The following is a 24,570-nucleotide window of genomic DNA, read 5'->3' on the forward strand; positions in this document are numbered from 1 at the left end:
CACAGGCCAAAACGCATTTATTGAGCATGGAGAAAACAAACAAATGCATTTGTGGCCATATGTCGATATATCAACATTCACACACAAGGTTATTGCCACAAGATCAAAATTATGAAAAAATGATTCCTATGTATTACTAGAGCTAGAACTAGAGCATCAGGGCACGGTTTGGTCGTCCACATCTTCAGCTGGTGATCCTGACTCACTCTTCTCTGCAGGAGCTTCTTTGCGAAGGCTCTTCAGGCATTTATCGAGTCTCTTGATGCACAGTGTTATATCATCTCTGGTTATTCCAATAGCAGAGGCTGCGTTCAGGTACGGGCACGGATAGGCATCTGCGTGCGACATGAAGCCATGAAACGTGTGTCCACTCACGGTCTGCTCCACACCCAGCGGGACGACCCTGCAATGAAATATTACACCAATGAACAAGTCTTGTGAAAAAGAAGTGCGCTTAATTGTACTGAATGTGCACTTGTAGCGTACTTCAAATCTCAAAAGTAGCTTTTTAAAAAAAAAAACTACTTGCAGAAAATATCATAATAATTAAAAGGCCACTTAAGAGACTTGTTTAACACACTTATGCACCCTTTTTAAAAAAGTGCACTTTGTAATAATGTACAATATTTTTACTTTAAAATAATCCAGCAGACGTTTGATGAATGCACAACCAACCCAGAATACAAACCACATTTAGATGTACTTTATCTAAGGGTGTGTCATTTGGACAATAAAAACAATGTTCTCCATTAATTGTGCCATCCTAATATTACAACTACAATAATAAATTTCTAGCCAACGATGATAAATTAAACTGGTTCTCTAGAAGATTGATGAGGACACAGTCTCTCTCTATTATGGCGATACAGACAGCGGTTATTTTCCGGCAGAGTTCAGAGTTTTCCTTGCTCTAAATTCACTGCAGACACTTCCTTGGGTCTTAAATTCTCCGGTCATATTTATTCATTGCAGATAGAGTGCATAGTCTGTGACAGACTAAAAGCAGGTGGAGAGGATAATGCTACAGGATAAACCCTTGAGAATGAGAATGACTCCCATTTAAATAATGAAAGCGGACAGCAGAAAGAAGAAGGTTTCATCAATATTACAGCAGGTCAACTAGTGTCCAGCAGAAAATATTAAAGGAATAGTTCAGCCAAAAATTTAAAATTGCAGATTTTTTTTTTTTTTTTTATATAGTAGATGAGTTTCTTCATGGGAAGAAGCGACAGTTTAATGTTAAAATGTCTTAATGATAGATTTGTTATTACTTTTGGCTTCACAAGATGTTAATTGATGGACTGGAGTCCATCCTGGCTTTTTATTGATATTATTATTGTGATGTGTTTATCAGCTGTTTGGACTCTCATTCTGACGGCACCCATTCACTGCAGAGCATCCACTGCTGAGACACTGATGCAATGCTACATTTCTCCAAATCTGTTTTGATGAAGAAACAAACTCATCTACATCTTGGATGACCTGAGGGTACATTGTCAGCAAATATTAATTTTTGGCTGAACTGAAGAGAAGAGAAAATATTGCTTTGGGATTTAATATTAAATCAGTCATTAGTATAAAATATACTAAATTGTAAGCTATCATTTATCTTAAAGGAAAACAAGCACATTTCTGCATCACAAAATTTAAACAAAAAGTTAGGTTATTTAGTGAGGCTATGTATTATATTACAAAAGACATAAAATTAGGCACTTTCTGGTTGTCAAACAGTGGAGCATGTTTCTTCTCTACTTGAACACCCGTGTGAACTTGTGAGACTGAGTTCGCATCCACTAATCTTTTTTCTCATTTTTGCTTTCAAGTTAAATTGGAGGTCAACAAATACTGAAATACCTACAGGTGACGGAGCGGTCAGCAGCTCACCTGGCTCCAGACACCTGTCTGGTGAAGAGCATTGAGCCCAGCTGTGTGACGGCTGCGGTGCCGTGTGTCTGGAGACGGTTCAGAGACATAGCTGGAGAGCACAGGAAAACTCATCAGACTGCTTCTCAAACATAAATTTAATATAACATCTTCGAATATCATGACAACACTAGAATACATTTTTAGAATAAATTTAAAAAGTGTTTATCACAGAAATAATACTTAAGTGTGAACTGAATGTAATGTTTTCAGACACTTTATTGCATGTTAATGGCAATAAAATGAAGATGTATTTCTTTAAATTTATATTAAATGCAATTAGCTGAATTTTAGAGTGTTTTTCGACACTTAAGTATGACTTAAGTATATCTTTATATGCAATTTTATAATTATTTCTTGAAAATATGGTTAAAGTGCACTGCAAAGTTTACAAGCATTTATGATTAATCAGTTCTGTTAAAATTTGTATGTCATGTATTTTAAGTATGTAATTGCACATCTGTAGTGAGGTTGCATTTTAGTACATTTAAAATATATTAACTTTATATGTAATGATTTTACATGTGCTTTAGTATGTTAGTCAACACTTTCACATAAGTGTAATTTAAAATTAAAACAATAATTTAAAATTTACTTAAAATTAAAACTAATGTGATATTACAAAGGTCACTTTTTAAAATTGTACTTAAGTGTGTCAAGTCATGAAAATGTCTCTTTTTAAGTCTTAAGCGGCCTTTCATTTCATTAATATTGTATTTTCTAAAAGTTTTTTTTTTTTTTTAATATAGATACACAAGTTTTAAAGTGCACATTAAATACAATTAAGTGCACTTTTTTTTTTTTTACAAGTTTTATTGGCTGATGGCACCACAGGAACGCTCACAGATCAACGTGGCACACTTTTTCATACTGAAAGTTTTACTAAAAATTTTGGTCCCACTTTATATTTGGTGGCCGCAACTACTATGCACTTACATTTAAATTGATAATTTGATACAATGCACTTATTGTGTACATGTTTTTACATTGTACTTACATTTTTAAAAATACCTATATGTAGTTATATCTGTAATTAATTTCTGTAATTACATTTATAATTACACTGCTGACCCATCCCTTACACATTAACCCACCCTTAACCCACCCATACCACCAAACCTGTCCCTAACTTTACCTGTATCCACCCTCAACAGCAGCAAAAGTGTTTTGCAATACAATATGACCACAATAAGTACATTGTACTTATTTTTTGATGCAAGTACATAGTAGTTAAGGCCACCTAATATGAAGTGGGACCAAAATTTTATTTTAATTTTAATATAAAAAATGCATTTTAGATGTTGCACATTAAAACAGATATTCAGTCTAAATGCATGGCCACTTTTAATCGGTCGTCAATAGAGAAAGATGCTCTGCTTGGCCAGATGGTGTAGTTACAGGATCTGCCAGCAGGGACTAACAGGCTCATGCTAACTAGCCAAACCCTGACTCTGGTGTGACATGCAAAACCTATTTTTAGAATCATCTTTATTTACAGACAAAATGTACTAATGAAATCCTTGTTTTTTGAATAGTTACTGAACTCTTGCTCATATGACATTGCACTACACATGATGGATGACTCCTCACCCAGTGATATTGGATTGTGTGGCGTATGCAGCAGTCTCTCCCCGTGTTTCTCGGCTAGAGTGCTCAGCTCCTGCGACAGGTGACCATACAGCTCCTGCGGGCCGTACAAAACTCCAGTTATAAATAGCTCTCCACTCTACACAGATTTGTTTTTTCTTTCTGTTTTCTGCTAATGTTACATTTCTGTGTCTGCTGGCCTACAGTAAACCCAGAACCTGCTTCCCTCTCCAGCCAACCCAGCTTTCTCCTGATGCGATCTTCAGCCTGCTCTCCCATCTGAAGCTTTAGTATAACTGCATCACAGAATGAGCTGTGTTGGCAGAGCTGCGTCCACCACTGGGATCAATTACAAATGAACTATAGGAGGCTCTAAGGTTATGGTCCCCTATTATGATGCTGTTACGAAGACTTCTGAGATCTACAGTATGAAAACACAAAGTCCTTGAGGGTTCATAATATGCAGAAGCTAACATTATGCAAATTAATTTCACCCTAGCAACCAGTTGGAAAACCCTAGCAACCAAATAGCAACAACCTACCTAGCAAACACCCACAATACTCTAGAATTCTGGCAGCAAATTTTGCAGAAGCAAAAAAAAAAATTTAAGTATAAATATTGTTTACTTCATGTATAATCACACTTGTGAAAATTAAGTGCGCTTAATTGTATTGAACGTGCATTTGTAGTGTACGTACATCAAATCTTTATGTAAATAAAACGTGCAGATGTAATATTATACTATTATAATATTATAATCAAGTAAAAGGCCAACTGAAATGTAAAGAGACACTTTCATCACTTAAGTACACACTTAATTTTTACTTAATACATTTTAAACACTAATACATTTTGACTAAAATACTAAGTGTTGTAATACTTCATTATAATTTTAACTGTAATGTTTTAATCGACATTACAGTTAATATACTTTAAATGTATTAAATTGCAACTGCATTACAAACGTGTAAATACAAATATATTTAAATACATGACATGCAAGTCTCAATAAAAAGTTACATTAACATATATTTTAGTTTGCCATAAATGCTTTTAAGTACATTCAGCAGTGCTTTAACCATATTTTAAAAGACAATAGAAATAATTATAAAATTACATGATCATGTATTTACATGACCAACTTAAGCGGGTCAATTTAATATAATAATTTAATATATATTTAATATAAATGTAAACTATAATGCATTTCCATTTAATTGCAATTAACATGCAATTAAGTGTCTCAAAACATTACATTTAGTTCAAACTTAAGTATATTCTTTTAAAATACATTATTTCTCTAGTACTCTTTGTAAAAATATGCTCAAGTGCACTTTTTCACAAGGTTACAGTCCAGAAATTCATTCTCCTTTGGCTAAAAGTGGTGGGTGGTGATGGCGCAGTGGATAAGACACATGCCTTTGGTGTGAGAGACCCGGGTTCGAATCCACTGTGAGACACCAATGTGTCCCTGAGCAAGACACTTAACCCCTAGTTGCTCCAGAGGCGTGCGACCTCTGACATATATAGCAATTGTAAGTCGCTTTGGATAAAAGCGTCAGCTAAATGAATAAATGTAAATCATGTTAGAAACTGACTCTGCCCAAAGAGAACATCTTATCTAGTCATCAAAGAATGTAAATTATTAATAATCCGGATGCATTAGTAGTGAATCAATAAGCTCTGTAAGTTTCTTATCACATGAAGGTTAATGGTGTTTTCCTGCAGGTACTGGAGTCTCATTGGGTAATGTTCACACCTGCCTCTATACCAGCGCTTCTCAACCAGGGGGCCTCAGAAAACTTCCAATGGGGCCTCAGAATGACTTTCAATTACTTCAATTATACTAAATCTGACTTAACTGAAATGCTAAAACACACACAAAACAAAAATGCACACTGAAATCATATTTCCTTCAGTTTCAAAAATGTTTTCACCTTTCTCTCAGCCAAGAGTTTCTTGTAGCCGCTGGCTCCCAGCGTGAGCAGCGTAATGAGGACGTCTAGAGACGGGGATGCAGAAGCTCGACCTGCACAAGAGCACATCATCTCAATCCTGTAATGCATTAAAGAAACGCTTATAGTAAGACTTTACCGCTGTTGATAAAGAGAGTCGAGTACAAACATAACAGGGATGGATGATATATCGGTACCATTACAGTTAGCTGATTTTAGAAGAATTTAGCGGTATTGACTGATATTGGAAGTTTATGCATGCTTATTTTCTGCATTTAGATTAGCTTCTAATTGCTTAATCTTTAAAAGCACAAATAATTTAATAATTGTTTCATCCTGTACAATATAACAGTTATCAGTTTTTTAAATATTGTAGTGGTAATGACTGATGTTGCATGTTTATGCATGCTCGTATTTGCATTTAGATATGCTTCTAATGTTTAATCTTTAAAAGCACAAATAATTTAATAATTGTTTCATCTTGTACAATATAATAGTTATCAGTTTTTTAAAGACTGTAGCGGTAATGACTGATGTTGCATGTTTATGCATGCTCGTATTTGCATTTAGATATGCATCTAATGTTTAATCTTTAAAAGCACAAATAATTTAATAATTGTTTAATCTTGTACAATATAACAGTTATCAGTTTTTTAAATATTGTGGTGGTAATGACTGATGTTGCATGTTTATGCATGCTCGTATTTGCATTTAGATATGCTTCTAATGTTTAATCTTTAAAAGCACAAATAATTTAATAACAAAACCTCAAAATTAATATAATTTTTTTTTCATCTTGTACAATTTAACAGTTATCAGTTTTTTAAAGATTGTAGCGGTAATGATTGATGTTGCAAGTTTATGCATGCTCGTATTTGCATTTAGATATGCATCTAATGTTTAATCTTTAAAAACACAAATAATTTAATAAAATACAATATAATGTTGTGATGCATACATTCACAACATTTAAAGTAAGTGATTAGTTTTTAATATTTATTTTAAAATACTAACTGTATAAAATGTTATCTGCCATAACATGAAAATAATAATCTGCTTATTGCTGTCAGCCTGAATTTTAATTCTGTTGCATCCCTGATCGTGATGCATACTTGGATTTGATAACCTCTGCAGTAAAAATCATTTCATAAACAGTATTCATTTTCTGTTTACAAGTAAAAGAGTTGCGAATGAGAATGAAAATGTTTAGTAAACTATCATGAGGCATTCTGAAAAACTGCAGCAGAGCTGAAGTAACAATGGACCAAATTGTAAGTGCGTCCCCCTGTCTAACTGTCTCTAGCGCACTCAGAGAATCAATATTAGCAGGAGTGTTTGGGGTTTCCTCTGCAGTGCAGATAAAGGTGGGAGGGATACAGTATGCAGGAGCCAGCAGAGAGCGGCACAAACAAAAACACTCCAAAACTCTTCTGAGATCTCCAGAGACAGCTTATGCAAGAGGAAATCCATGGAATATTACTGTATGAGCTGAGAAATGCACATTCAGAACAGAAAATATTCAGCATGTTTTACCTTCAAAGATCAAAGCATTCAAGTATTTCTTTAACCTTTAACGTGTCTTTAGGAAACCAGGGGAAATTTAGCATAAAATTCAGAAAAATGGCAAAATTGCAATACAGGACATCTAGGCTTGCAAATTTTATACACTAAGTGAACGTTTTGAATTTGCCACAGAATTCAGCACAAATAATACAAATAATTACTGTCAACCAGTAAAGATGCAAGAAAAGGATTTAAGAAAAGTTCATATCAAAGCATATTTTAAATAAAAAGTGTGATAATACCATTAATTTAACATTATATTGTTACATCAATTACACAATAACGATGAAACGGCACAGAAAACAGCTGAAAAAAGTGTAATATTTTTTAATCATTTATTGAATAGGCTTTGTGTGAGAACAATAGGAAAAACTTTGACTCATAATGCCCAGCATTGCATTTTTGCTAAATGCATGTAAGCTTTTTCCCATCACTAGACAAGTAGAAATAAAATAAAATAATAAATTTTATGTCAAATACTAATTTGGTAAATAAATGCATTTACTCCATAAGTGGTAAGTAGTCATATGGCTGATGCATTTTTGTGACTCTAGTGAGATGTGGCATGTAATATTTTTCCCCAGCAAAGATGTTGTTGGGTACATTTCATAACGTTGGCTAGTGTTAAGCGTAGTTTTTATCCACATTTATTGAAAATTAAGTATTATTTAATTACTTTATACAAACGTTTGATAGTTAAGGGGACTGCAGTATTGTTTTTCAGACTCTTCAGCTGTAACTAAATGCATACAGATTTCAGAAATAAGTTTTGTATAGATCACTCATCTATAACATGTTTGCAGTTTAAAGAGAATAAGCATACCTGGATACATCTTACTGATCTCCTGAATGAAGTTCTCATCAAACCCTGCGATGATGGCTCCGCCAACTGGGACCATGAAGTTTTTATCAAGACTTTGGACGAAGGCATCGATTCTCCCAACGCGAGCCCCCTATAAAACACTTCATAAGCCAATTCGGTTTCACTAAAATAAAGTAAATTTCATAGTAAATTTACTCAAAAAAGATTAAATGTTACCTGCTGAATAAGGTGCATGCATTTGGATGACTGCATCCCATAAGCATTATTGACTATATGGGGAATATCATGCTTGGCGCACAGAACAGCAAGTTCCTCGAGCCTGTAAACAGACAACGAAAATAGATTATAAATAAATTACAAAATAAATTTTAAAAATTCAGGCATTTTTGTCTAAGGCTTCCATCAGGGTTGCATGCATGCATGAATAAATAAATACATGCATACAGTCAAACCAAAAATTATTCAGACACCAGAGAGAATTTGGGATATTTTTTTTTTACTAGTGTGTGCAGGACACTATAGTTCATTTAGTGAGGATAGCAAAATAAAGTAAACTGTGACATATTATACCCAAAAACTCTTCATACAGTGGACTACCAGTGAAACCGATAAAATTTGGGATCAAAAATTATTCAGACACTTTGACCTGAGCATGTTTTGCTGAAGTGTTTTTTTCTTTAATTGCTTTAAAATGATCTTTTTACATCACAGACTGAACAAAATTAAGCATTGCTTGGTAATTGGTTGACCTAAATTGGTATTATTTAATTGTGTAATTAAATTGACCAGCTGGCAGCTATTCAAATTAATTCATTACATACCTTTCTATCAAAGTTATCTGACATTACCAAGATTAATTTGTTCTGACGCCGTTTAACTCTGAGTTCTTCTCATATTTTATTACCATTTTCTAAACTACAGCGAATAAACTGATAATGTGAGAAATGTTGAAGGTGTCTGAATACATTTTGGTTTGACTGTACATACATAGATAAGAGAAAAAATATAATATGAGAGTAAATAATGACAGAATTATTATTATTATTATTTTTTTTGGGGGGGACTACTCTTTTATACTTATACATGCTTACAGAAACTTATCTGGCCAAATATTTATAGTAAAGAAACTGTGTATTTTTCTGAGTGGTTTTGACCTGCCTGTCAGGGACACGTGGAGCAAAACAGGAAGTGGTGGAGTGGACACACAGGATGTTTTGAGCTCCCAGCTCCTCGATCTTCCTCTGCACTTCCTCCAGGTTTGTTCTCAGCTCATCTCCTTCCAGCACATTCTCTATCACCACAGGCTCAAAGCCTTTCAAAGATGAAAAACATGTAAGATTCACTATTAATAATATAAATTAGGCACATGAAGGTCAACTGCAACATACTGTATGTGTTTTTATGACTTTTCTTACTAGTAGTGAAAATAAAAATGGTGCAGAAACAATTTCCACTGAGAAATCGCTAGTAAACTTAAACTTTAAACTACTATTGCTAGTAAAGTAACACATTGAATTAAATGTGAAATTGAGGCAGAAAGACCAAAATGGTATTTTCTTATTAAACGTGCCTTAATAATCATTATTTATAATCTCAAAAAAAATGTAGATTGTAGAAAATGCTTAGATTTTTTCTGTCGAAAATATGAAAACAAAGGCTAATTCAGTATATACTATAATAGTATGTAATTCATCCTAAAATAGCAGTGGTTGAAATGGTCTATCTGTGGTGGGCAGTACTGAAACTGTCCCTCAGTGGATCTTACCAGCCGTCAGCATGGATTTGAAACAGGACTTCTGGTCGATGCGAGGCCAGAGGATGTAACGCGCTCCTGGCCTCCGGTGTCTCAGTGTGAGGAAACACAGCGTCAGACTCATTCCTGTGGCCATAGGGACCACGAAACACGAGGACACGCTCCTAACCCCTGTGAAAACAGACACAGACCTGCACAAATCTGGGCTATCATCGCTAACTGGAACTTAAACTAAAACCACTAATAAAATAAATGTTAACAAAAAATACAAAAACATTATTAAAAATACTTACATATTAATAAAAAAAAATCTAAAACTATTTAACTATTACAATTATTAAAAGCTGTTAATAAATTATATTATATAATTAAATAAACTAAAATAATAATAAAAATGATCAATGCTGTCAAAATTAACTGGAAATAAAACTAAAACCATAAATAAAATAAAAAACATGTTCACAAAAAACTTCAATTCAAAACAATAAATACTTACAAATAACAAAAAAATAAATAATAATAAATAAATATATATATATATACACACACTTATTAAATAATTATTAAAATGATTTATAAATATTTAATATTTATATAACTAAATAAACTAAAAATAATAAATGAAAATGATTAGTCCTGTCAAAATGAGCATGTTAGCGCGGGTGATTAATTTTTCCATTGTAACGTGTTAAAAATATTTAACGCAGGGTCGGAGCTAGGATTGGCCACCCCACTCAACTGTTGCTTCGGTCTCTTTTTTCTTGACAACAATTGCGTTTATTAACATCAGCATCAGCATCATTAGTATTGGTATCAGATACACCCCTTCAGTCATGAAAAAGATGCCATTAAACAAATATTTAAAATATACTGTTTTTATGCTGTTTCTGCATTAATGTGAAGATTGAGCGTGAAATTATTGCAATATAAAAGTATATTTAAAAACGTTATTGTTAGGTGGGATTAATCAGGATTAATTGCGACTGATTTCAGAAAAAATGTGCAATTAATTAGTAAATTATTTGAATCGATTGACAGCACTAAAATTAATAAATACTTCATTGAAATTTAAAAAAATACAAAAGCACACCATAAAATTACAAAAACTAACATTAAAGTGAAAATAGAAAAATAAAATCTAACTTAATTATTAATAAAAACTACATTAATATAAAAAATTAGGTAACACTTTAGAATAGGGAACACTTATTCATTATTAACTATGACTTTTTCCTCAATAAATTCCTAATTTTCTGCTTATTAATAGTTAGGAAGGTAGTAGGTGTTGAATAGGATTAGGATGAAGAATAAGGCATTAATATGTGCTTAATTACTACTAATAAATGGCTAATGTTCTAGTAATATGCATGCTAATAAGCAACTAGTTAAGAGACCCTAAAATAAAGTGTTACCCAAAATGACACTAAAACAACACAGGCACAAATAAATGAGATTATAAGAGAGGAATTGCAGTTTGTTGTGCTTAGTGATATTTTCCATTGTCAAGCGTGTCGTTTCATAAAACACAACAGACAGTACCTGTAAATTTGAGCACGTCCAGCACGACTGAATTAGTGATTTTATTGAGGAGGCTTGAACCGGCAGCTTTGGGCTGAACAGCAGCAATGTCCCCCGACCGGCCGATGCCGTGGATCAGTCTGAGAGGAACAACACCACAGACGTTATTGCAGAAAATTCTGTTAATGTTTTCCACCAAACATGAGATTCATGTAGAAAACCCACCTGTAATGTCTCCTGGCCACCAGACCGGAGGCGACTCGGCCCTCTCGCTCGCCCACACCACAGTTCCCCAAGAAGTTGTTGCTGTCCATGACCGCCAGCTCATTCAGAAAGAGCTCGACGGTGCTCTCGCTCCACCCCTCCTCTGGACATTTGCCCTGAGAGAAACCAGAAACATGACGGTCACAACAGCTTCCTGTTTATGTGGCCACCACCATAAAGAAAATATATTTTCAAATTGCAGGTTAAAACACACCTGTAACTCATTCATGTGGTTTTGAAAAACTTGTAAAGTGTATTTTTCAAAAACATTAGGAATTATTATGTTTTTAGGGAGACATTTCATATATTTTCCAAATTTTTTTGTCATGCAAAGGTCAAATATTTTAAAATACTTATAGCCTTTTCTTAAAATAAGTAGTTGTACTGATTGTTTAATTGTATTGTACTACAAATCTTAAAAGTATATTTGGTTACACTTTATTTTAAGGTGTCCTTGTTATACATTTAAGTACTGAGTAATATTAATTAATTGCATGTACTTGTTACTAATTACGGATTACCGTTACTTGCATGTAATTATGCATAATTTATTTTATTACAATAGTAAGTACATGTAACTTGTGTAACAGGGACACCTTAAAATAAAGCGTTACCATATATTTCTAAAAAAAAAACTGTAATTGCACATTTTTGCAGATAATATAATATTAATGAAATAAAAGGTCACTTAAGTGACTTAAAGACAGATACTTTCATGAATGTGTTTCTCAACACACTTAAGTGCATTTAAAAAAAAATTCTTTGTAATAACTTAAAATTAAAAATTAAAAGTTTTAATAGTCTTACGTGGTTTTTAAAGAAGTGCACTTATTTTGATGTGTTGACTAACGTACTAAAGCACATGTAAATTATTAGTGATTTTAACTGTAGTTTGTTATTCAATACTATATTTAATTTAAAATGCAAATTTATCATTACAAATGTTTAATTATAAAATATATTTAAATACATGTACAAGTTTCAAAAACAAGTTTAGTTTATCATAAAAGCTTGTCAGTACATTCAGCACTTTAACCATATTTCAAAGACAATTATTAAAAGTGGATAACTTCATTCCTACTTAAGTGGGTCAAAAAGCACTCTAAAGTTCAGATAAATGCATTTAATTAATTTTGACTATAATACATTTTCCTTTAATTACAATCAACATGCAATTAAGTGTCTGAAAACATTACATTCAGTTTGTACTTGTAAATTAATTTTAATAGTAAAACCATAGGCTACGGTTAATTCTTGTAAGGGAAGTTGTAAAAGTAAGCTAGCCATCTTACATAACCTTTCACAATTACAGTAACTGTGTATTTCGTCGGCTTATTTAGGCTAATAATATCCAAAAAAACAACAACAACAAAAAAAAAATCTATAAGGAATCGTATGAGCAGGGTGTTAAAATTAGCAAAACCTCACCTTTCAGAGCAAACACTGATAAATATATCCAAACATATTCGTCACTTTGTAAACATTTCCCAGGTGCTCTGCATCGCGTTTGTTTTTGCAGCGCGCTTCTGTATTTCTGTATGTTTTCTTAATTTGCATGTGCTTTTTCATTTGCAGTGTGTTGAGCTCTCGGCCACCTGATATAAAGTAGGACCCATTACTTTCATACTAAAGTACTGCTGTCAAACGATTAATTGCGATTAATCGCATCCAAAATAAAAGTTTGTTTACATAATATATGCATGTGTGCTGTGTATATTTATTATGTATATATAAATTAGGCGTTAAGCTAACTGAGACTTGTTATAGCATGTAGTTGCTCTTTTGTTGATTTTGATTGCTTCTGTTGTCCTCCTTTGTAAGTCGCTTTGGATAAAAGCTTCTGCTAAATGACTAAATGTAAATATATTTATTTATAATTAGTGCTGTCAAACGATTAATTGCGATTAATCGCATTCAAAATAAAAGTTAATATATATGTGTATTCTGTATATTTATTATAATACTATACACAGAACACACATATATTATGTAAACAAAAACTTTTATTTTGTATGCGATTAATCGTTTGGCAGGACTATAAAATTCACGTTTTTCACGAGGATTGCCACCTTTTCTGAATATCGGTCACTGGATGTCTTTCAGATATTGAGTTTCGAAACTGAGCTTGATGGCACTGAGCCAGGCTTCATGTGATTAACGGAGTCATTAATGAAGTTACCTGCTTCTTCATGTGATTAACAGAGTCATTAATGAAGTTAGTTACCTGCTGCAGAAGCAGTCTGATGAGCTGCTCGTGACCGCGCCGAGCCTGCAGGCCCTGCCGCACATAAGAGGAGGACACCAGCCTCTCGCTCAGACCGAAGAGCTCGCTGTTCATCTCGTCTGTCGAAACAGAGTCTGTGTGTGACTGTTGCAGAGGTTAATCACTTTCTAACATCTCTGAGTCAGCACGAGTTTTCTGTGTACTTCCGGGTTTAAACTCCTCCTTTTGTTCGCGTCTTAATTTCAAAGTAAAAGTCCCCGGCATGCGCGCACCCGTGCACAGTTTCAATGCAAATTATTATTATAAATTATAATTATTATTAATTTAAAAATATCTGAAGTTTACTATAGCGTACTTCACTACATTCCAAAGCATAATGTCATACTTTACTACATTTCATAAATAAAAGTTGTTTGTTTTACCTTTAATACACTAGAAATGTAGTCTTTGAATTACTTTTACTTGAGTTAAAGTAATAGATTTCTAATGTAATTGAGTATTATATTTAATATGAAACGTAGTGCAGTAAACAGTACATTATGCAAATTCATCTATATTATCTATGTTTACATGGCCTGAGGGTGAGTACATTTTTAGCAAATTATTTTTTTTTCTATTCCCTTGAAAAAATTAAAATTATATTTTCAATAAATTAGAATCAGAAAAGATGAGTAATTCCCAAACCGAATCAAAACCACAACTGAAGGTCAATTGGTCTCTTAAAATATTAGATAATTAAAAAAAAAATAATAATAACAGTTGTAAAATGTCATGTGATCTTGATGAATATCATGAATTAATAATTCACGGTATTCATGTAAATATCATAAGCATTAGCTACTACCATGGCATAGAGATATATCATGTTGCACATCAAGAAACAGATGAAATGAACATTTATTTTTGATTCCACTAAAACTACAGAGTGATTTTCCTGAAATAAAGGTCAGTCTGACTGCTGAAGTTACAAAATCACTAAAGAGCCTTGGAATGTTTCTGACTTGAGGATTTCATGATTAAAGTTAAAAAAATGCATTTCAGTTCAGCTCCACATGACTCTCTGGAATGATGAACTAAAACCCTTCAAGTGGGTTTTCCTAATTATGACTTACAAAACCTCTATAATGACTAATGTAGTTTTTAAGAAGACGGACAGATAAAGTCTTTTTCTTTGACATAATAAATTTTTTCAGTATGAACCTAACTCAGAGTTCAGGTTTTCCCAGTTTTCCCTCTCTCTGTGATTTAACACAGTTTGCACAATACAGTAGAGCGAATGCATCTATAATAAAGTACAGCAACATCTCTCATTTTGCTTAAATCAGCAAACACAGCTGATTCCAAGCACCTCATCTTTACATTTCACAGGCAAGGAGTGAAACCGATGTTTTTCAGTCACTTTACACAGTAATGCAAATACAGACGCATAAGAAATAAAAACAGAAATGAGACGTGCACAGGCTGGCTTCACACAATATGTGAAAATATAGGCACTTTCAAATGTGTATCATGATAGAGTTCATATTCGACAGCTGTTAAAGGGATTTTTATGATGCAATATTAGTTTAAACTATATTTTCTCCAGTATTTCAGTCTGAAGTTAATGCATAACCATTGCAAAAAATAAAAAAATAAATCAGTGATGAAACAGAATCATTGGTACATCTTTAAAAAATTAAACAAAACAGAAAAATCACCGTGCATAACGTTTATACTATAATTAACAAAAACGCAGCACGCATTTTCACGAGCGGATAACCTGTAAAGAACGTTTAGTGTAATTAATAAGATGAATAACGATGATGAAGATGCTGAGGTAGGATTAGAGTGGAGAAGGTTAAACTTCCCCTTCAATCCCACCGAGCGTCTACAGCAAACATTACAGTACTAAACAACAGATCAGCTGGTTCTTAAAAGAGAAACTAAAACACCGACGGGACAGAACGAGTATCCAGAGGGTGGATAATATCGATGGTCGGTCTTAGTCTTCTGACATCTTGCGGATCATGTAGTTGAGGATGCCGCCGTGATGGAAGTATGTGAGCTCCACGTCTGTGTCAAACCTCATCTTAGCCTGAAAGCTTTTCCCTGTGTCCAGCTGCAGAGATGAAACAAATACAACACATTTCATCACAGAAAGCAGTGTTATTTCAGTATTATTTATATAGTATAGTCAATTAAAACTGAAACTTTAATTTCTATTGAAACTTATACATCATGTATTTAAATATATTTGCAAACACATGCAGGTTATATTAACTTTAAATGTAATATGAAAAATATTTAAGAGTGTTATTTTAGTATTATTTATATAGTACAGTATTTTATTAATATTTTTAGTATTATTAAAATATACTTATGTCTTAAAATATGTCATTACTTGTATGTCATGTATTTAAATGTATTTGTAATTACACATCTGTAAGGTACATTAAATTTAAATGTAATATAAATAAGTCAAACTAAATATTTAAGACTTATTTCAGTATTATTTATGCAGTATAATATTTTATTTTGTGCTTTTGTCATCATTAGGGTATATATATATATATATATAATTTATTTTTTCCCCCAGTTCAGTAAATTCAGATTTTAGTACTTCAGCTTATTTAATTTAATTTAATTTATTTAATTTATTTGCCAATGCAATATTTCAAATTTTAAGTTTTTAAGCTGACGTTTTCATCTAATACTTATTCAGATTTATTTAAATTATTAAAACTTTTTATATATTTTTAAATTTTATTTAAAAAAATAAATATTTATTTAAAAAAATAATTTTTTTTTATCAGGCCTGGGTCTCAGGGAATATAAAACAAATTACAATAAATTACAATCCCACATTCATTCATTGCTAAAATGATAACATCTGCTGTTATATATTCTATATTCAATTTTTTTTATTATTATTATGTGTGTATGTCCATAATTCACTGTTGGTTTTGTTTATTGTTGCACTGTGGAATGAAGAACTAAAAAAAAAAAAATTTTACTAAATGTATGTAATACGTATGTGATGGATAAAGATCCTTTAACCTTGTTGCTGCAAAATGTTAAGCTAATAATAGTGCATTTTGGTGGCCTGATGCAATATGAATATGAAAATGAATGCATATTAGGTTTTTGAAGAGAAACCAGTTGAGAGCGGCTGATTTCAGGCTCAGTTAGCGGGAGAAATCATGCGCTCTACCTTGATGTCGACAGTCATTCTGGGTATGATCTGTGGAGGAATGATCACAGAGAATCGCTCGCGGCCGCTGAGCCCCAGGCTTTCAGCGCTGTCCCCCGGCAGATACTCCAGAGGGATGACGCCCATCCCAACCAGATTACTGCGATGAATGCGCTCGTAACTCTCCGCCAGCACAGCTTTGACGCCCTGGGGGAGAAAACCAAGATCAGCAGCCTCTTCTGTCATATATCCAGAAACCACAGCTGTTTACCAACCACAAAAGTGTAAAGAAGAGCACTGTAGTATACTTTAAATAAAAGAGTCCTTCTTACGATATATTTTTTAAAGACTATACCTAAGTGTGAACAATGTAATGTTTTCAGACACTCAAATGCACGTTAACTGCAATTAAATGAAAATGTTTTATAGTTTAAAATTGTATTAAATGCAATTAGCTGAACTTTAAGGTCCTTGCACACTGAGTCCGAACTTTTTGTATGCATTTTTTACATTTTTTTATATTCGTCATCCTTTCCAATCAAAATGCTTGCTACGGATGCAAAAACGCAGAAAATCGAACCTGGTCCGAATTTTTTTTATGATGGACGACTGTTTCATGAGGCAGTGTGTAAACGTGATTGACACGACATGAGGTCGTATTTATTTTTCAACGTGCAAAAATTACGGACAAAAATGCAATGTGCAATAGAGTGCTTTTTAACACACTTAAGTAGGACTTAAGTACATCTTTATATGAAATTTCATAATTACCTCTATTGTCTATAAAATATGGTTAAAGTCCTGCTGAATGTACTGACAAGCATTTATGGTAAACTAAAATATACTTTACAGTAAATTCTATTGAAGCTTGTATGTCATGTATTGAAATATATTTGTAATTATTTTCAAGTTATATTAACTTTAAATGTAACATCAAATAACACACTACTGTTAAAATTATAATCAAGTACTTTACATGTGCTTTAGTGTATTAGTCATCACATTAAAATAAGTGCACTTATTCAAAGCACAACAAAATATTAATAAAACTAGAAGATTTTAGTTAAACTTTTAATTTGTGTACTTAAGTGTATCTCTCTTTAAGTCACTTAAGTTGCCTTTTATTTCATTAAAGTTATATTATCTACAGTACGGCAGTAGAGTATTTTAAAAATATACTTTTAATATCTGAAGTGCACATTTAACACACTTAAGCACACTTCTTTTTCACAAGGGACATCACTGAAATTATGCATGTAGCTTCCAGACAGAAATTGATCAGCTTGTCCAAGACATCAACAATATCTTTCTCTACCTGAATGTGGATTTTTCAACCTGAGCAACTAATTTATGCATAAATGTCTCAGTATATGATTTGGTAGAAACACTAGATGATGTGAGGTGAAGTCTCACCAGCAGGAAGGGCCCTTTAGCCGCCCAATCTCTAGAGCTTCCTGATCCATACTCTTTGCCAGCCAGAATCAAGAGAGGATGACCAGCCTGCTGGTATTTCTCTGCAGCATCAAACACATCCATCTGGGAGAAAAAAAAAAACAGAAACACACACACACACGTGACCCTGGAGCACAAAACCAGTCTTAAGTCTCTGGGTCAAAATTATCGATTTTTCTTTTATGCCAAAAGTCATTAGGATATTAAGTAAAGATCATGTTTCATGAAGATATTTTGTAAATTTCCTACCGTAAATAATAAAATAATTGTATAAATAATAAATAATGTAATTTTTGATTAGTAATATGCATTTCTAAGAACTTAATTTGGACAACTTTAACCCTCATGTACTTTTCAAAAACAACAAAGGAATTTGTTGTTATTTTGTGTGTATTTCAGTTGCTTTTGAATGGATGCCTATGCGTGTCAAATTGACCCACGAACATCACAAACGTATAATAATTTATATATGTACATGTCAAAACACATCAGCGTGTTGAAAATGTGCATGCATGTTCATGACCCTAAATGAGGAAAAGTCACAAAATTTTAAGAAATAAAACAAGTTAACTGATATTTCCGACAACTCAAAAATCAAAACGGGTCAAACTGACCCGGAACAGTACATGAGGGTTAAAGGCGATTTTCTCAATATTTCGATTTTTTTGCACCCTCAGATTCCAGATTATTAAATAGTTGTATCTCAACCAAATATTCTCCTATCCTAACAAACCATGCATCAATGGAAAGCTTATATATATATATATATATATATATATATATTATTTGACATATTGTTATAATATTAGTGTTTCATACCGTCTCCCCAGTAGGAAGGTAGATGGTACTTGGTGCTTGCTTGTTTATGAACTTGTTAAGAAGGCGGATGTTGGCAAATGTGCCTCGAGCCATGACTGCATCGTTCCCTCGACGAGAACCATACGAGTTAAACTCTCTCGGGGTGAGTCTAGGAATAGAAACAGTATTTCATTACCCATTGTGAGTCATATCTCATTTTAAAGACTTTATTGCACTCAACTATTTATATCACACCAGATCTCACAGAGACAGCTTGAATTGTTGAGTACGCTTAAGAGAATGAACGTCTCACCCGCGGTTGGTCAGGTATCGTGCAGCAGGACTGTTACGAGCAATGTTTCCAGCGGGCGAGATGTGGTCCGTGGTCACAGAATCTCCCAAATTGAGCAGCACATACGCATCTGTTATGGACTCTGGTGTCTGCAGCTCCCGGGTCTAAAAATGTAACAACAGCAAAGAAACTTATGTTTACAGTTCTTCCCAAACCTTGTGAAAAAGAAGTGTGCTTAAAGGAACACTCCACTTTTTTTGGAAATAGGCTCATTTTCCAACTTTTTGCAAAAACGGATAACTTTTTTATTTTCAAAAATCATGTTTTTTATGATGTTATCGTGTTTTTATTGTGTTTTATCGTGTTGTTTAGCTGTATTTATTCATTTTATTTGTTTTAATTAATCAAAATAACCCAACTGCAGTTTGATTGAGAGTGCACAATGAAAAAACATATTTTCATATTTTTCATAAAACATACGTTTTTGCAAATGAACTCGTCATATAATGTTAATGAAATTAAAGGTCACTTAAGTGACTTAAAGAGACATTTTCATTACGGTTTCTTAACACACTTAAGAACACTTTTAAAATGTGATAATGTCAAATTAAAGTTTTACTTCAAAATAAGTGCAATTCTTTAAATGTATTTAAATTTTTTTACATACTTAAGCACATGCAAAGTACTTGACAATTCTAACTTTATTCAGTATTACATTTAGTTAATATATTTAAAATGTGCTAAATTGCAACTTCATTAAAAATTTGTAGTAACAAATATATTTAAATACATGACAAACAAGTTTCAATAGAAATGACAGTAAAGTATATTTTAGTTTATCATAAATGCTTGTCAGTACATCCAGCAGTAATTTAACCATATTTCAAAGACAACAGAAATAATAAAGAAATTGCATATAAAAGATATACTTAAGTGGATCAAAAAGCATTCTAAATTTGAGCTATTTTTGCATTTAATATAAATTTAACCTATAATACACTTCCATTTAACATGCAATTAAGTGACTGAAGACATTACATTCATTTCACACATAAATATATACTTTTTTATTTAACATATACTAAAATACACTTCTTTTTTTAGGGTATAGGTATACTACTTAACTCTCAGACAAAAAAACAAAATGATATACAATACCAGTCCATCAAAGAACGGAGGGGATTTTATGTAAGTAGAATTGGGATCCCAGGTATACAGCTTGTCAGAAGGAGCTTTCAGGGAGTTCCAGCTTTCATTCACTGTCTAATCATGAAAATAGACAGACACTATGGTTTAATTTACTATATAGACACTTTTAAAACAAAGAATTAATGGTGCTTTTGTTATACAGGCACTGTTTTGATTCATGATAACGGAGTTTAAAAGTCAACAGTACCTCAATTTTCTCGTAGACCTCCTTAAACATGGCAGGAATGACAAACTGTCTCTCCACCGCCTGGATTTCCTCCCGCATGGGCCAGATGTCTCTCAGGAAAACCTCTTTTCCCTGGGAGTTCACAGCTGGATGGAGACAGACCAAGAAACATTGATGCTCTTCATGCTCTTGAGGGAGAACCAACCATTGGTGAGATTAAACTCCTGGTTAATATAACTCACCCAAAGGCTCTTTTTCAAAATCTATTCTCACTGTGCCTGCTATAGCATAGGCAATAACCAGAGGAGGAGAGGCCAGGTAATTGGCTCGTGTGTTGGGATGGACGCGACCCTCAAAGTTTCTGTTTCCAGACAGGACACCCGCAGCAACCAAATCGCCCTGAGATAGAAAGAAATCATTAAAACTGCTCTAAATTTGAAAATATTCATTTTATAATGTTTTTGGATAGGAGTAAAGCTTGTTTACCTGAGTAATCGCCTCTACAACCGGCTCTGGAAGGGGTCCACTGTTTCCAATGCAGGTCATGCAGCCGTAACCAACAACCTCAAAACTAAAGATGCACAAATAATATTTATATTTATATATATATATATATATATATATATATACACACACAGTGGTGTGAAAAAGAATTTTTATTTTTTTGCATGTTTGTCACACTTTAATGTTTCAGATCAAACTAATTTAAATATTAATCAAAGATAACACAAGTAAACACAACATGCAGTTTTTTAATTCAGTTTTTCATTATGAAGGGAAAACAAAATCCAAACCCACATGGCCCCTGTGTGAAAAAGTGCTTGCCCCCCTCCCCCTGTTAAAACATAACTGTGGTTTATCACACCTGAGTTAAGTTTCTCTAGCCACACCCAGGCCTGATTACTGCCACACCTGTTCACAATCAAGAAATCACTTAAATAGGACCTGCCTGACAAAGTGAAGCAGACCAAAAGATCCTCAAAAGCTACACATCATGTTGAGATCCAAAGAAATTCAGGAACAAATGAGAAAGAAAGTAATTGAGATCTATCAGCCTGGAGAAGGTTATAACGTCATTTCTAAAGCTTTGGGACTCCAGCGAACCACAGTGAGAGCCATTATCCACAACTTCCCAGGAGTGGCCGACTCATCCAAAAGGTCACAAAAGACCCCACAACAACATCTAAAGAACTGCAGGCCTCACTTGCCTCAGTTAAGGTCAGTGTTCATGACTCCACCATAAGAAAAAGACTGGGCAAAAATGGCCTGCATGGCAGAGTTCCAAGACGAAAACCGCTGCTGAGCAAAAAGAACATAAAGACTCGTCTCAGTTTTGCCAGAAAACATCTTGATCCCCAAGACTTTTGGGAAAATACTCTGTGGACTGACGAGACAAAAGTTGAACTTTTTGGAAGGTGTGTGTCCCATTACATCTGGCGTAAAAGTAACACAGCATTTCAGAAAAAGAGCATCATACCAACAGTAAAACATGGTGGTGGGAGTGTGATGGTCTGGGGCTGTTTTGCTGCTTCAGGACCTGGAAGACTTGCTGTGATAAATGAACCATGAATTCAGCTGTCTACCAAAAAATCCTGAAGGACAATGTCCGGCCATCTGTTCGTGACCTCCAAGCTGAAGCGAACTTAGGTTCTGCAGCAGGACAATGATCCAAAACACACCAGCAAATCCACCTCTGAATGGCTGAAGAAATACAAAATGAAGACTCTGGAGTGGCCTAGTCAAAGTCCTGACCTGAATCCTACTGAGATGCTGTGGCATGACCTTAAAAAGGCGGTTCATGCTCGAAAACCCTCCAATGTGACTGAATTACAACAATTCTGCCAAGATGAGTGGCCAAAACTCCTCCACAGCGCTGTAACAGACTCATTGCAAGTTATCACAAACGCTTGATTGCAGTTGTTGCTCCTAAGGGTGGCCCAACCAGTTATTAGGTTTAGGGGGCAAGCACTTTTTCACACAGGGCCATATTGGTTTGGATTTTATTTTCCCTTCATAATAAAAAACTTCAGTAAGACATTTCTAAAGTTTTTTTTTGTTTTAATTTTGATGATTAGAGTTTCCAGCTCATGAAAGTCAAAATCCAGTGTCTCAATATATTAGAATATTTATATTTGAGTTTCATTAAACTACCATGTCAGTCCCAAAACAGTGGACCAATCAGAAGACACGGCCAACAATGCAGCCTTTTTTTTTTACATTAGCAAGTTGGCATAGCAACTTTTTTATTTGATGCCAACATGGTGAAGTAGGCATTCTGCGCTGTGCTTTTATTAAAACCATTCCTGAGCTCTGCGTCTTGCGTTTTTAGACACAAAGATGCGTTCAGTGAGAATGGCCCCTCAGTCAGACAGACTCTGGCAGTGATGAGTTCCTCACCCTAACTGTGAGAGGAAGTCCATGACGCCGCTCTCTTTAAGGTAGTATGTGACCACTCCGCTGCCTGGAGACAGACTGGTCTTTATGTACGGCTTGACACTGAGACCAGCCTTTACAGCCTTCTGCGCCAAGAGACCTGACAGAAATAAAGAAATAGCATTACACTATTGTAGAAAAACAGCTGTAAAGTGACAAAAATACATTTGGACGTTGTTAACGTGTGACTCTGAACCACTAAACCAGTCATAAGGGTTAATAAAAAATAAAAAATAAAAAAACTGAATAAATAATCTTTCCATTGATGTATGGTTTGTTATGATAGGACAATATTTGGCCGAGATACAACTATTTAAAAATCTGGAATCTGAGGGTGCAAAAAAAATCTAAATATTGAGAAAATCGCCTTTAAAGTTGTTCAAATTAAGTTCTTAGCAATGCATATTACTAATCAAAAATGAAGTTTTGATATATTTATGGTAGGAAAATTACTAAATATCTTCATAGAACATGATATTTACTTAATATCCTAATGATTTTTGGCATAAAAGAAAAATCTATAATTTTGACCCATACAAGGTATTTTTGGCTATTGCTACAAATATACCCCCGCGACTTATGACTGCTTTTGTGGTCCAGGGTCACATATTTATAATGAGCCTCTAAATCAGTGGATCTCAACTGGTGGACCACGACCCAAAAGAGGGTAACCGGTCTGTTCTGAAAAACAAATGGCATATATAAAAGAGGCTTAACCTTAGCTTCCACAATATTTTGGCACAAATGTACTTGTGAGTTGGTAAAAGCTGCCAAATTAGACACAGATGGGTTGCACAACATGCCCTCATCCTCAAAAACCATAAACAAAGCATGCAAGGTAAAAGAAAACAATCTAGACTACATTAAATACGGCTTCACTTGAAGCAAGATTTAATATATATATCATGCTTTGGTAAAATCTTAATCATGACATAATTATTCAAATCATTACAATTTTTTTTTTTACATTTTCTGATATTATGTCAGTGTTCAACTTTTATTTGTTAAAATTCTGACTGCTTGTATTGTATTATGTTTATATTTTTAACAGTGCGAGTCAAAATTCACTTGAAGCAAGAATAAACATGGCTTTGGTTGACTCCAATGTGTTTTACATTGTTGCATGAAACCACTGAAATTCAAGAGACATTTAAAAACTAAAACAGAAACTTAAATCCAAGATTTTCTATTCTCCTATTCAGCCTCTGTCAAAATAATAATGTTGCATTTTGCACAGCTTATGGAAATAATACTAAATTAAAATGTTTAATTTAAATATAAAAATGAAATTAAATTTTTACAGTAATTACTCAAAAGAGATACAGAAATATACAGGTCAAATAAAAATGAAAATGAACAACTTCCATGCTGTTTTTGGAGCCCCATTTCCATACACTTCTGAAATATGGAAAAGAGCCTCTGATAACCATCTTTTCTGTT

At 33.5% G+C, this 24,570-nt stretch overlaps 2 protein-coding genes across 3 annotated transcripts in view; both read right to left on the reverse strand.

Moving 5' to 3' along the window:
* LOC306878942 (O-phosphoseryl-tRNA(Sec) selenium transferase-like) lies at positions 1-13,860 on the reverse strand. The gene is made up of 11 exons (XM_079431566.1): positions 13,612-13,860; positions 11,349-11,503; positions 11,145-11,263; positions 9,618-9,776; positions 9,011-9,164; positions 8,069-8,171; positions 7,853-7,982; positions 5,449-5,540; positions 3,514-3,607; positions 1,885-1,975; positions 1-403 (listed from the first exon to the last, which is right to left on the reverse strand). Exons 1-11 carry the CDS (start codon positions 13,723-13,725, stop codon positions 157-159), a joined length of 1,458 nt encoding a protein of 485 aa, XP_079287692.1. The 5' UTR covers positions 13,726-13,860; the 3' UTR covers positions 1-156.
* A 436-nt stretch (positions 13,861-14,296) lies between these two features.
* Positions 14,297-24,570, reverse strand: part of LOC306870920 (cytoplasmic aconitate hydratase) — a 30,452-nt gene continuing 20,178 nt past the window's right edge. For both annotated transcript variants that reach the window (XM_079418505.1, XM_079418506.1), the window contains exons 12-21: positions 23,095-23,230; positions 21,184-21,268; positions 20,940-21,096; positions 20,719-20,843; positions 20,481-20,585; positions 19,344-19,486; positions 19,052-19,199; positions 18,194-18,316; positions 16,802-16,987; positions 14,297-15,709 (exon numbers count right to left, since the gene is read on the reverse strand). In XM_079418505.1, the coding sequence (XP_079274631.1) occupies positions 15,593-15,709; positions 16,802-16,987; positions 18,194-18,316; positions 19,052-19,199; positions 19,344-19,486; positions 20,481-20,585; positions 20,719-20,843; positions 20,940-21,096; positions 21,184-21,268; positions 23,095-23,230 (1,325 nt within the window). In that variant the 3' untranslated portion in view covers positions 14,297-15,592. The remainder of the gene's footprint in view (positions 15,710-16,801; positions 16,988-18,193; positions 18,317-19,051; positions 19,200-19,343; positions 19,487-20,480; positions 20,586-20,718; positions 20,844-20,939; positions 21,097-21,183; positions 21,269-23,094; positions 23,231-24,570) is intronic.

The sequence above is a fragment of the Barbus barbus genome (assembly GCF_936440315.1).
Source record: "Barbus barbus genome assembly, chromosome: 1".
In the NCBI taxonomy this organism is placed as follows: domain Eukaryota; kingdom Metazoa; phylum Chordata; class Actinopteri; order Cypriniformes; family Cyprinidae; genus Barbus; species Barbus barbus.

Excerpts from the sequence above, each read along its gene's own strand:
- LOC306878942 (XM_079431566.1), bottom strand. The coding sequence starts at position 13,725 with ATGAACAGCGAGCTCTTCGGTCTGAGCGAGAGGCTGGTGTCCTCCTCT. Across the intron at positions 11,504-13,611 it reads TCAGACTGCTTCTGCAGCAG|GGCAAATGTCCAGAGGAGGG; the intron begins GTAACTAACTTC and ends GGTTTCTCTCAG. Across the intron at positions 5,541-7,852 it reads GATCAGTAAGATGTATCCAG|GTCGAGCTTCTGCATCCCCG; the intron begins GTATGCTTATTC and ends GCTCTTGTGCAG.